We start from the raw sequence: 13,608 nt of genomic DNA, 5'->3' as shown, positions 1-13,608 counted from the left end.
GCAACAGCAATCAGAGCGATTTCAGTTTGGAAAATCAGGAAGAAATTTTATCGGTGAAATCAAGCTAAAAGATAATCAAAGAGGCAGAGCGTTAATTTAAAAAGCAAAAATTCTAGATTTTTACAGTGCAATCTGAGCTGTTGAATATGTTTGGATTTTAATGACGATCAAATAGAAAATATTTTAGACAACTCAAATATTTAACCTGCTGGTCATTTGAAATGAAACTGTGTTTTTACTGTCTGGCCGGCGTTTTCCTGTGGATATGGTAACGGTTGCCGTTGGTAACGTTGACTGGTTGGTTAGTGATTACCTGACAGCGGGCTCTGGGTGAGCGGTCCGTGTCGGCGCAGAGCTCGTTTGAACTGAGCCACGCCCAGAATGACATTCCTCAGCTTCATCCACAGGAAGTATCCTCCTCTGGTGCTGGAGGGCCACGTGCTCTCCAGCACTGCCTGCACACAAAACAGAGGACCAGGAAAGTTTGGTGGAGGGAAAAAACAATGGATATGTTCTATGAGTCTATCAATGTAAAAAAAAAAAAATTGTTGTTTCCAGAGAAAAAAAAAATTTAAATTTAGATTTTTGAGAATTAATTTTACCATTAAATGTCACCACAACATTCTGAAGGATTTAAATTGGGCCTAATTTATTATTGACCCGAGTATGGCTGAAATGATTAATCAGATTAATCGTGATGAATTGATTATTGACATAATCAAATTATTTTTGGGCAGCAGAAAGAGCTGAGTTTTTTTTTAAGCTGCAGATTCATCCTTTGCTACACATGATCAAGAGTTCACTAAAGGAATGCTGTGGTTGAATTTTAGGAAACAAAATGTTTATTTTCCAATTTAAAAAAAAATATTTGTTTATTTTCATCTTCTACTGCCTTTCTAAAATTCTATGAAAATATAAATAATAAATCTGCAGAATGTTCTAAGATTTTTATCCGATTAATTGATAGAGTAAATGATTATTAAAGTAATCGTTAGTTGTTGCTATACTCCAGTAATTTGCAATAATGAAGGAAAAATTAACCAACTGAAGAAAACTTTCAATTTCCAGTTAAGATAAATAAAAATGTAAGTGAAACTGGACAGAAACATTTTAATAAACTCGCTGTTCTTAAATGAAAAATGTCGACTAATTCAAATATTCAACATTTAATTTTTAAATTAAATCTAAATGCTTTTCATGTAAAAATCTGCATCACATTGTAATTGTATTTCTCGTCTCTTGATGAGTTGCTGCAGCCGTTTGGACCGAACCGGGTTTGTCTGCAGAGTGTGATGAAGTTCTGGTGCTAAGATCTCACTGATTATCGCATCACAGCTACTTATTCTGCTAGCGCTAGCCTCATAATCAGGGGTCACCAGGGCTGGGCAGCTCCAGGCCTGGAGGGCCTAAAAGTCTCCTGCAGCCTTTAGATGTGTCTCTACTTCAACACACCTGAGTCAAATAATGAGGTCATTAGCAGGATTCTGGCGAACCTGACTGCACTTGGGAGGTGATTTAGCTGTTGGATTCCAGTGTGTTGGACCAGAGAGACATCTAAGAGTTGCGGGACACCGGCCCTCGAGGACCAGGATTACCCACCTCTGGGTCAAACGCATCACTAATCAACACATCCACACTTCAAAGGGGGCAGGAAGAGATGCAAGGAGACATTTCTGCAAATAAAATTAAGATACTAGGATGTTTGCTGTATAAACAAATCTCCATATTGTTCATTATTATGCAGCAGTTTATGCTAAATATGACTGATCCAACATTTGCTGCTGTGGCCTCGTCTTCCTGACGGATCGCAGAGGCGCGATTCATCTGGACATGAATGAGTGATGACACGATGCCGATCAACCTTGGAGGGAAACTGTGGTGCATTCTGGGTAACAAGGGTGGAGTGATTCAATAATCTGAACATGATTAATAATGAATAAACGATCAACATCAAGGCTGAAATCATCCCACTTCTGATTCCCGAGCTCAATGAGTTCAATCCATTACTCCTTTAATTTCTGCTTTTTATGAAGCAACATCTATTCCTGTCAAACTTTCAGACCTTCAGGTTTTCCCACACATTTCCAGACTCAAATTTACAAATTTTCAGTAAGGCTGAAACGATTAATTGGACTAATTGTGATTAATTGATTATTGAAATAATCTCCAACTGTAGTATATAGACAACAAAAATTCCATTTGAAGAAAGAAAAACATATTCAGAGCAGCAATTAAATCCAAACTGTAGAAAAATTCTGGATAAGATATAAAACACGTTGGTCCGTAAATATGTTTTAGCCAAAACGCCTCACTGTTAGTCTCAAGTTTAAAGAATTAAAAAAAGTCACTTAAATACACAAATAGCTTCACAAGTTTGATCAAACATGGAAAAACTATTTTAATTTGTTCAGTGAGTGAAATTAGGAGAATAACAACAAATTTAAAATAAATAATAAAGAAACAGACAAAAACTGTAGGTTGACTAATTTGGTCAAACAAAGAAATAAAGTTTATTTCAAAAGGTTCACAAAGTGCAATTAGGAACTAAATATAATATAAAATAAATAATAAATCATCAAAGCACAAAGCATAGAATTAAACTGAATAGATCTGCCTTTATTGTTTGGGAGTATTGTCACTGATACCCGATCTAATTTTTTTAAATATCGGGACCAATACAGATATTAATATCGGATCAGTGCATCACTAGTAGAAACCCAATTGGAAGCAAAAACATGCAAAATGTGAATCTTTACATTTGCATATTAGCATAAACTGCTGCATAATAATGAACAATATGGATATTTTAAAGTTGTTTGATCAGATCAGCTCTGTTCGGTGAACATACCTTGTTGTAGTATCCGTAGGTGATGGCGTTGGGGTGAACACCGGCCTTCTTCATCTCAAACAGGACTCTGACCGCCAGGACCGGCTGACCGTACTGCCCACACAGCTGCATCAGGACCCGGTAGCACACCTGCAGGAAAACCTGTGTGACTGCTTTGCTCCGACGCAGCCGATTGGCCGAACAGGAAACGGCTCGTCTACCTCGTCGGGCGGCTGCAGCTTCTTCGCCTGCATCTTCCTGAGGACGTCGTAGGCGGTGCGGAGCGCCCGCACCTTGGAGTGGCACACCTTGACGTACGCCGGCAGGCAGATGAACCACAGGCCGTAGCAGTGACGCAGCAGGCACTTGGACCACAGCTGGGGGATGGACGAATACTTCTTGGCGATCTTCTGCGCTGATTTGATCTCCTGGGGGTGAAAACCAGGAGAAGAAAGCATGAAGAGCTCTAAGCTGATCTGGTAGACGGTCGTGTTGCCTTCAGAACCAGCAGATGACTAAGCGACCCAACTGGCTGCTGTTCTCCCTATTGCTGGAGAACCTTCTCCTATCACACTTTTTCCTTCCACTCAACTTTCTATGAATATGGTGTAGTTTTTCCGTAATATTCAGATTATGTGGGACATCTATTTTAGATTTTCATTCACTGCACTGTAAAAACACAAAATCTTACCCAGTATTCTTGTCTGGTTTCTAGTGCAAATACCTTATTATTCTAGAAACTTTCTGAAATAAATGACACAAAAAAACAAATACTAATTTTTAGATGTATCTGAAAGAGATTTTACAAAATATAATCACAGCAAACACCTCTTCTTCCAGACTAAACCGTTTTTAGAGCAGGAAGTAGGTTACTGCCGCTCACCTGTTTGGTACGTCTGAACATGGGGGCGGGGCTTGTGGGGCAGCTGTGCCGGGCAGCGAGGCGGGAGGAGGGCGTCCGCAGGCCCTCCACCGGGTCGAACAGCTCCAGAGTTAACACCGGGAAACCATCATACCTGCAGGATGAACGCCACAACACGTTACGCCAAAAACGTTACGGAAACGACCCGTCAAAGAAAAAAACGGAGAGTTCATTTTCACCAAAAATCTCATCAGATTAATCTCAGAAATTTTCTAATGTTTTTTTTTAAATCTCTGATCTTTAAAATCAAACATTTTCTATAACAAATGTTCACTTTTGAAACTCAGAAAACTCAAAATTTTTCTACTTTTGAAACTCAGAAATGTAAATATTTTCTAGAATTTTTTTTAAATCAATCTCAAAATTTCTATAAATTTTCTCTAGCCAATTTTCAACATTTCATTCTCAAAAATGTCCAAATTTTTTGTAGAAAATATCTGAGATTAATCTAAAGCTTTGAGTTTTTTGGCAGAAATTTATTCCTGTTTTTCTATGTACAACGGCCCTAATACGCCTTCGTATCTTCAGGCTTTTAATCAAATGTTACATTGCACTTTATTACAAAATGGCAGTTTGAATATCAAGCACTTTCAAAAACTTTATATAGAAATAATAAAATTAAAGTATTTTCCAGAATTTCATGAGCGCTGTACCAAAGTGCCTTTTCCCCCATTTCATTTCCACACCTGACAGACGTTGCAAACCAACTAAAAACTGTCCAGAAAACGGGTGAGAAGGAGAAGAAAGTCCACAGAGACTCAGCCGGTACCTGTAGCAGAGCGGGTATTCCTCCCCGTCGGGCAGCGGCGGCAGCTCTGGAGGAGTGATGAACACCGTGTGCTCGCTGCGCTGCGACTCATCGATCTCGATCAGCCGCGTCTCATCCGGCCGCTCGCCGTCCACCTGCAGGCCGCAGCACACAAACATGGAGAGAGATTCCCGATTTACAGACTCTTTCATCAATCTCAGCTGGTGAGATGGTGATTTGTTTATTTACTTTATTCTAGAGATGGACGATATATTGGTACTAACATCGGTATCGGCTGATATTAGTCATTTTTTAACATATCGGTAAATAAAACCAGGTCGATATTAACGACCAACATTTGTTTTCATCTTGTTGCCATTTGTTTCTGGTTGTTTTCTTTCCAGTTGTGAAAGTAGTGTCTTCATTATTTCTATAATCATTTCATAGCAATAGCTAGCTTTACACTTGCTAGCTGCCTAGCTAGCAAGGGAATATTAGCTGCTTGTTAGCGGTAGCCGTAACCGCTTAGAGTCAAGATGTCTACTTGCAACGCAAAGTTTTGAGAAACAGTAAAATCCCGCAAGAAAAAAACAAAACTACATAGAATGTAATATTAAATTTAAGATCTCTGATTAACATATTTAAGGCAGACTTATATTTTTTCTATAAATTTAAGACGCTTTAAGGCTTTAATTTTAGATACATGAATTTTAAGACTTTTTAAAAATGCGCGCAGACCCTGTATTATGTATCTAATTCCTTCTCCTTTTTATTTCATGCTTTATTTTTAACTTTCTTTCTCATTTATGAACCATATAAACAAAAACACATTCTGTACTGCACAGATCTGGGTTCTATTTATGACATTTTCACACATTTTGTTTTGTTTTTGTGTTTGTTCATGTAAACGTAATGCCTTTATTTTATTTATTTACATCAAAATAAGCTAAAAACCTGATGGAAACAGGAATGTGGCCCTGAGCAGGTGAGTAGCATCCGTCTAAATCAGGATGTCACATGCATGGGTCAGTGTTTGGTGAACACACCAATTAAACTCTTGTACCCAAAAAAAAAAAAAAAAAAAAAAAAAAAACCTTCAGGGTAATTTAAGGCTGTGATGAAGATGAGAGAAGAGGGAGGGCGACAGTAGGTGACCTAGTTTTCTACCTCTGCAGCTTTCTCTGCAAACTGTGACACGCAAAACAAATGACATCCAAATGCAAAGTAAAGCTACAATAAACACATTCACATCCATTACAGAATTAATGATATCACCGGGAAAGAGCCAGCCAGAGAGAAACAGCCCCTAATGAAGACAGATAAAGCTCCTATAATAGGAAACAGGCAGGACAACCAGGCTAAGCTACATTTACAACGAGCTTCCTGCTGGACTGTCTCCATTTCATCCATGGAACAACAAATCATCCGCTGCGGTCAAACGTCGGGGTGACATTTTGCCGTTTTTATAGGTCAGCAGTAAACAGCAAGCAGTAAGCCGATGCGTAAGATCTCAGAGGTTTCATAACCAAAGGAAAAGTCTGATCACAGCTTATAGAAAAACGTCAGGAAAAAAACAGACCAGTCAAATAAAACTAATCTGTCGACGGCAAGAAAAGGACAGTGTTACCAAGACTTACAATCCTGCAGTTTTTGTGTAGGTTTTATTTATTTATTTATTGGCTAAAATTATCTTGGTTTTCAGAAAAAGTGTCTGAAATTTCTAAATAAATTCCAGGTTATGTTGGTAAGAATACATGTACTGGTGAAGTTCGCCTTTATGCAGATGACACTCTGCTTTATTTTAAGAAGAGTTTCCTATACCTCAGCTTTAGACACTGTGGTAAATAATTTGTAGGAATATGTCAGCTGTTAAAAGTTCACCTTTATGCAGATGACATCTTTATTTATTTAGATCATTTTACTTTGAGAAAAGCTGTGTAGGACCTTCAATCGCTCTGTGGCTGCTTCTGATTACTGCTTTCCTTGTCAGAGTGGATGAATAGTAATTTCTTGGCTCACCTTCTACCTTCTTGCTCAATCTATATATTTTTTTCCAGACAATGGATTAAACAATGCCTTGTGTTTCTTTATTTGTATAGCCCAATAAAATACATTGAGATCTGTGGTTACAATGTGACAAAAATGTGAAAAATTTGAAGAGATTTAAATATTTTAAGAGAGCAATATACATGTGAATTTATCTTAAAAGGTATAATTAGTGACCACATATGACACCAAAGCATCAAATCTCTAAAGATTATCAGTAGTGGCACTGAAGGAGAACATGTTTGTGCCTCAGAGATCCATCTTTTACATCTTGTTATAAATCTGGGATTCTGTCAGACGATGCGTTTCGTACAAGACATTTACAATCGCCTCAGCAGGAGCATTAAATACTATAAATTACTGTTTCCAACAGCGACTCTTGACACAAAAGATACAAGGTTACAATCACACACCAGGGGAAAAAGCAATGATCCTGTTTTATTTTCCTGAGCTGCTTAGATTTAATGAGATAACTGCTGCTACAGTGACTGGGGACAGATTGGAGATTTATGGTGGATCTAGGAAACAAGTCACAGTAGCAAGCAGAGTATACTGAAAAGTGCTTAATGAAAGGCTTTAGTTGTGCAGGCGCTGATTTATCCACCGACAGAACCGAGGCGAGGCCAGGTGGGTATTAAAGTTCATAATTTAGCCTGGTTAGCCTGAAGGTAATTAAAAGACTAATAACTAAATCAGTCGAGCTCAAAGTGAGGAAGAAATATTCTTTTTGCTCTTCTCCCTTCCTTGTTTTTATAGGTAGTCATTAAACAAAGCTGAAAATTTGCAATCAGGATTAAAATATATCACTAAAATAACCTTCTTCTCTTTTAGCATTCAGATAAAGTTTTCCGAGTCACTTTAGAAGCTGCAAAGTAATAAATATAATCTTTTTCTTATTGTAAGATTTTGGAAAGATTTGTGTCATCCCAGAATTTCCCTTTCAGTAAATTATTTCCAGAACTTCAGAAAATAGATAATCTGAATCAAATATTGATGCAAAATATCCTCCAGGCGGTAAACTGGCTGACTACTGATGATTAAGGATTAGCTTACAGATTTTCTGCAGCAGCTGTTTTGTACTTCCCAGAGTTATTTGTTTAATTCAATATGAATCAAAAAGAAAAATTTAAAACCCAATTTATTAATTACAATAAATGAACAAAACAACAGAAATAATAAATAAAATTAATTATGAAGTCTCTATAAACACAATTATCCTTAAAAAGTGGCTATTTGGGACTAAAGCGCCCGACTGGAAACGTTTATCATCCAGTTTTTGATAAAAAGAAAAACAATAAATCATGCAAATGGAAATTATTGAGTTTATTTTAATTCGTTGTGTAATTAATTGATTTATTGCTACAAAAAATCCTGATTGCTTCATTTGTCTAATCAAAATAGAAATACATTAGTTGAATATTACATATAGATATAACAAACTTTACCTGAATGATTGCAAATCATGTGCAGAAGGCATTCAGCTGCATTTGTGTTTTTAAAAAAAAATCTTTTCTGTGTTTATTATAAGGATTAATAATTACTAAAAAAAAACAATAGTCACAGAAATAGTGATATTTCTGTGACAAACCGTCTCTCCTTCAGGGATCAATGAACTTTAAGCTGATTTTCCTTCACTTGAGCGATCTCTGAGTGCTGAGAAATGACACAGCCAGAGCTAACAAAGACAAACTCAGGATTTAATCGTCTGTACAGGAGGAGCAGGAGGAGATCAGGACACCCAACTCACCTCACTGCAGCACAGAAAAAGCTCCATGATCATTTCCACTAAACCTAAATTACAGCAGGTCTGAAGCTGCTAAAACCAGTGACCCATAGAAGTGACTCAGGGAAAATGGCTGCTGAAACTGCAAACACATTAAGCTTAACCTTCAACTTACCAACATGAATTAAACTCTCCAAAATGCTGCACACAGAGCAAAAGAGACAAAACGGAAAAAAACCCCTGACTCTAAGGATGTTTTGTGAATTCTCACAACTCTTCAGCTCCACCACGTTTAGTGCAGAGTGCACTGCGGTGTTAAGAAAATATCAAGACCCTGCAAACATGACACATTCTGTTAGTCCATGCTGCACCGTTTATAATGGAGCCAGAAGGCTGGAGTCTGCACACACAGATGACCTAAAACTGTTCTTTCACACATACAAGAGAAACTGCAGAGGCAGCAGGAATAATGCATGCAGTGAATATCTAAATGAACATTAAAAATGCAGAACACCAAGCAGGCTGATGCTGCCTGAATGCAGCCATGTGAAAAAGGGAGGTGAAAATGAGGAAACTAAGGGTGTCTTCACACCTGATCGTCCAGTAGACTTGGACCAAAATTGCAACATTTGCTACATTTTCAGCTGCTGCGATTCTCAAACCAACCAAACCCTTTGGAAACCTGTTCCCCTCCTCGCCTGTGGGGGCGCTGCACCAAGAACCACTAATGGAAACGACTCTGAAGAAGACATGAGTGCAACTTCCTGCTTCACAAAATGTAAACAAAAATGGAGTAGCGACAGATTTTAGGGGTTGTAGGATTTCTCCCTTCACACGTTTGTGTTGGTTATATTTACCCAGACTGCTTTGAGATACATTTTGCTTATTGCTTTTGGTCTCTGGTTCACCGGGAGTCACATATCCAATCAAACTGCACCAGAGTTCACTTCAACCGAGCAAAGTAGTTATAGTTCCAATCGATTAACTAATAACATCTGTTTAGACTTTCTGTGTTGTAGTTTGACCTCCAGCCATCAGAGGGCACCGCTGGTGATCCTGAAGCGGAGTCCAGCTGATAAAGATGGCGGAGATATCCCGGAACGGGAAAGAGAACCGTCCAAACAAAGTCCAGTGTGGGATGAAAAATGCATTTTATGCGGTTTTGTTTTGAAAAATTGTATTTTTAAATTCAGCAACCTATTTTGTTACATTTTAGTTTAATAGCGTGAGCAAACCACAATTTTCTGTTTATTCAGTCAATATTTACCACAGCTGACAAAATATTTTTAATTTTTTTTTTATTTAGCTTTATGAAAATTTTAGCCCTTCATGTGATAGAAAGACAGTCGTCCCTCTTGACACAAGAAAAAACTCAGGTTTTTTAGAAAGTGGCCGCTTATCAATCAACCAACTTTAGATCAACTCAATCAATAAGTTGGATCTCTAGAGACAAGACGTAAGTTTTTAGATGGAGTTTTTTGGTCCACATCAGAGTTAAATTACACATTTGGACCAAATCTTCTACGCAAACAGAATAGAGTTTTATTAAAGTGACTAAACAAAGCTGGTGTGAATGCAGGATTAAATCAGTCCTGAAGGTTTTGAAGGTTTCCTAAAGCAAAACGCAGAAAAGATCAGAACTTCAGGTTAGCCATGCAATGCATTTTCACTCAAAATTATTTGGTTATTTTCGCAGGTAATGCACACCAGGAAGCAAGCAGAACAGGTGAAACGGCAGCTTCCTTACCTTCCCTCCTTTCTCTGCGCTCCGCTCCGAGTTGTAAAGCTGCTCGCAAGAGGAAGCAAGAGGAGACAGAGGAGAAAACTTAACTTGAAAGCAGAGAAAGTTACAGGAGGATCACTGAAACACTCCAACCCAAAGCAGAACCAGAAAGAGAAGGACGAGAAAAGATTGTTTTGTTTATTTTTAGGAAACCAAATTAAAATGTATGAAAACGTGGGAACTCACTTTGTCAACACAGTCGTCAAAGAACGCCAGGCTGGTGTCTTTGTCGCTGACGAACGAGCATTCCTCGATGAAGCGGATGAACATCTGGGTCTTGGTCATGAGCGAGTAAAACTTCTGGTGAGAGCGGTCGCGGCTCTTCAAGAATCCTGCAGATTTAAAACATCCAACTTTAAAAACTGAGCTAATTTCACCGAGAGATGACCGGCTGCGACAGCAGCAATTAACCGACTTCCTTCAAAGGTGTGCGACTTTGTGGCTAAAGACTCCATTATTCTGTAAAAGGCTGTAAAAATATTCTACAACCTCCATTTGTGTTGGTTTGGATAATGCATGGTGTTATTACTGTAATGGCCAATTTGGGATGTACGCGAACGTCGTGAAACGGCTCCATAATAGATGCTGAAAGCAGCTTAACTGGGTAATAAGCCTCGTCTGTTACGAGACGGAGAGCAGGAAGAGCGGCCGCTGGCACAACGCAGAGGTGAACGCAGAGTGTTTCCTGCAGATGATTAATATTTTATTTGTGACAGAGGCCACATGTAAGCAGTACCAGCAATTACTTTCTCAGGTTATACGCTGTGCAGTTTAATTTTTCTAATATAAAAACGCATTTTCTCTGTTATTTCAGTCTCTTTACCATCTGAAATACAAGAATCTACTAACAGCTTAACAAAACTATTCCATAGCAAAACAAAAATGGCAAACTAGCCAATCCTTAATGTGGAAAAATAAATTAGTGAGAAGTCTGTAAATTTATATGAAATTATTTTAAATTAATTGGTTGGAGGTAAAATGAATATTTTAGAATACGTTTTCATCTATAAAGTCAGCTCATCATCGTGTTCATACAAACATGATAGGTTTTCAAATATTTTTGCTGATGCAAAGAGAAAAAATATTTACAGAAAATTGTGGGAAAAACAAAACTGCTTATGTTGTTTTTGCCTAAAAAAAACAGTTTTTTTATTAATTACTAAAGTATTAAACTGCGTGATTAAGTTGCCTTTTAGAGAGCTTAAAGATAATTTTTTACAGCAGAATGTCACTCCATTAATTTGAAGGTTTTAAAAAGGAGAATCCCAGATTTAGGCCCCGTTTTGAATTATTAGTATGTCTACTGTTAAAGTTCGTCTTTATGCAGATGACACCATACTTTATTTTAAAAGGAGTTCCCCAGGGCTCAGATGCAGGCCTTGTTTTGAATTATTAGTAAGAGTTTGTCAGTAATAAAGTCCTAAAATCCTGGTGTTCCTCAAAGTATCAAACTCTCTTTCAGCAGCTGTAAGCTGCCAGTCAAATTTCAGTTTTTCAGAAATCACTTACAAATCTCAGACATTATTCTGCACCAGATAATGACCATATCAAAGTTATACCATCTTACAAATACTCAGACATTTGGCTTAATTTAGAGCGCATATTGACAATTTTGCAAGGAACATATTTTATTTTTAACATAAATAAAAGTAATAAAAACCTTACAGGGTGTTTCTATTATTATTGTGACATTCTACAAAATGTCACATTGTACTTATATTATGTATATGTTTCCTATTTTGGATTTAATCTCATACTTATTGTTGTAACTCTGTGAAGATGACCTTTTACATTTATTCTGTACACTTCTGGTCCTTGTATGTCTCCATGTTTTGGGCACCAGACTTGAATGTCACGTCTAACTGATCAAATCCCCAGAAAAAAAACCCATGAGTTTGATCATGTGAGAAATGAGAAGTTCAGAAGCAACCAAAATGTCACCTTCAGAGATACTGGAGTGGAAACGCTGCAGCTGCAGAATAATCAGAACTGACATTTTCAGCCTCAGAGAGAGAAACTCAAAATAATGTCATTACAGGCATCATTGTTTTTATGTTTTTGTTTTTTATAGTAGAACAAAAAGTGATTCACCCAAGTCAGACTGTATTCATGTCTCACATGTCATCAAACTTCTTTCTTCCCAATTTAACAAATCAATCCAACTTCCTCCCATTCAAGAATATTCTGACTTATTGGTTATTTCTCCAACTCATTCAGCATTTCCACATGACTAAAATTAGCTCTGATTGGATTTAATCTCTCCAAAATATATTTGTCTCCTATTTTATTCATAGTTTATCTTGTATTTAACCTATATTTTTATTTAGTTTGTCTAGTTTCTACTTTTTTTTACATTTCAAAATGTTATTTGTATATTATGCAACACTGTGCATGCAATTATCAGAGTTGGGCAAAAATTGTATTGAAGTAAGAGCTGCACTTCTTCAACATATTTTTACTCAAGTGTAAATAAAAAGCAGCCGTCCAAGAAATTACTCAAGAGTAAAAGTATTTGGTAAAAAGTCTAATCAAGTACTGAGTAACTGATCAAATTATCTATCATTTAATATTTAAACATTACATTACATCAAATGCATCAAAATATAAAGTCAAGTGGAAAGTTTAGTATTTTAAAACTTAGTATTTTAAAACAATAATTCATTCAAGTAACAAAGATAACAAAATCAGGCAAAAGAAAATTGTTCCAAATCAGTTTCGTCTGATTAAAATTTTATGAAACTTTAACAGAAACTGCAGCTGTGTGTGTGTCTGTGTCTGGTGGATTTTTGGCTAAAACATGTTTGTCATTCATTCAGTGGGTAGAAAATCCAGAAATTTTACTCAAGTAAGAGCAGAAATACTTCATAATAAAATTACTCAAGTAAAAAGTCCAGTGAAGTAAACTTTTTTTAAAGTTACTAAAGTAAATGTAATTTTGTAAATGTAACTTGGTATTACTCAGCTCTGGCCATCATTCAGCTTTACTCCTCACCTCCCAATAAAAGATGAAAGCAGTTTCATCTAAAGTGGTCGACTGTTTAAAGTCTAAAGGTTTAGGAAGAGAATAAATAACTGTGTTTCAGCATGCTGTTTTGTATTTTTTCCTCAGGTTTTGGAGCGCCATCAGAGGAAACGTGCCTCATTACTCTGTGTTGGACTTGTTAGGGTTTCTGTGTGAAGACTTTGAAGCAGCTGCATGGAAACAGTGGAGCCGGGTTAATGCATTCAGCCCGCTTCCTCTGGGAATGCGATGTCCGGCTTCACATGCAGCACTGGTTTTGAAGTCGTTTTGATCAGACGATTTCGGCGTGTTACCTTGTAAGTCGAAGAGCGAGCTGGCGTCAGTGGCCTTCTCCGACGGCGCCTGTGTGATGGGCCGCAGGAAGGAGCGGTACCCCTTTAAAATGGCCGCCATGAAGCGCAGGAAGGCTTCCTGGATCTCCAGCTCCAGCGTATGGAGGCTCTTCCCACAGCTCAACTCTTGTGAGTCGCTCATGCTGAGCTCCAGCAGCCCGTCGGAGCGGTACTGACCTGGTGACAGAGCCGTATGTTAGCACAG

The 13,608-nt window shown here is 37.6% G+C and overlaps 1 protein-coding gene across 4 annotated transcripts in view; it reads right to left on the bottom strand.

The window, feature by feature from the left end:
* The window catches only part of LOC102224255 (C-myc promoter-binding protein-like), a 71,575-nt gene that overhangs the window by 21,360 nt on the left and 36,607 nt on the right, over positions 1-13,608 (bottom strand). For 3 of the 4 annotated variants that reach the window (XM_023332505.1, XM_023332506.1, XM_023332507.1), the window contains exons 12-19: positions 13,365-13,580; positions 10,236-10,381; positions 10,014-10,052; positions 4,519-4,652; positions 3,711-3,843; positions 3,049-3,255; positions 2,849-2,977; positions 314-455 (exon numbers count right to left, since the gene is read on the bottom strand). In XM_023332505.1, coding sequence (XP_023188273.1) covers positions 314-455; positions 2,849-2,977; positions 3,049-3,255; positions 3,711-3,843; positions 4,519-4,652; positions 10,014-10,052; positions 10,236-10,381; positions 13,365-13,580 — 1,146 coding nt within the window. The remainder of the gene's footprint in view (positions 1-313; positions 456-2,848; positions 2,978-3,048; positions 3,256-3,710; positions 3,844-4,518; positions 4,653-10,013; positions 10,053-10,235; positions 10,382-13,364; positions 13,581-13,608) is intronic. The other variant, XM_023332508.1, reaches the window with a different exon arrangement.

The sequence above is a fragment of the Xiphophorus maculatus genome, chromosome 4, assembly GCF_002775205.1.
Source record: "Xiphophorus maculatus strain JP 163 A chromosome 4, X_maculatus-5.0-male, whole genome shotgun sequence".
Lineage (NCBI taxonomy): Eukaryota > Metazoa > Chordata > Actinopteri > Cyprinodontiformes > Poeciliidae > Xiphophorus > Xiphophorus maculatus.
The sequence above is the reverse complement of the archived record's forward strand: the minus strand, read 5'-3'. Positions and strand labels throughout refer to the sequence as shown.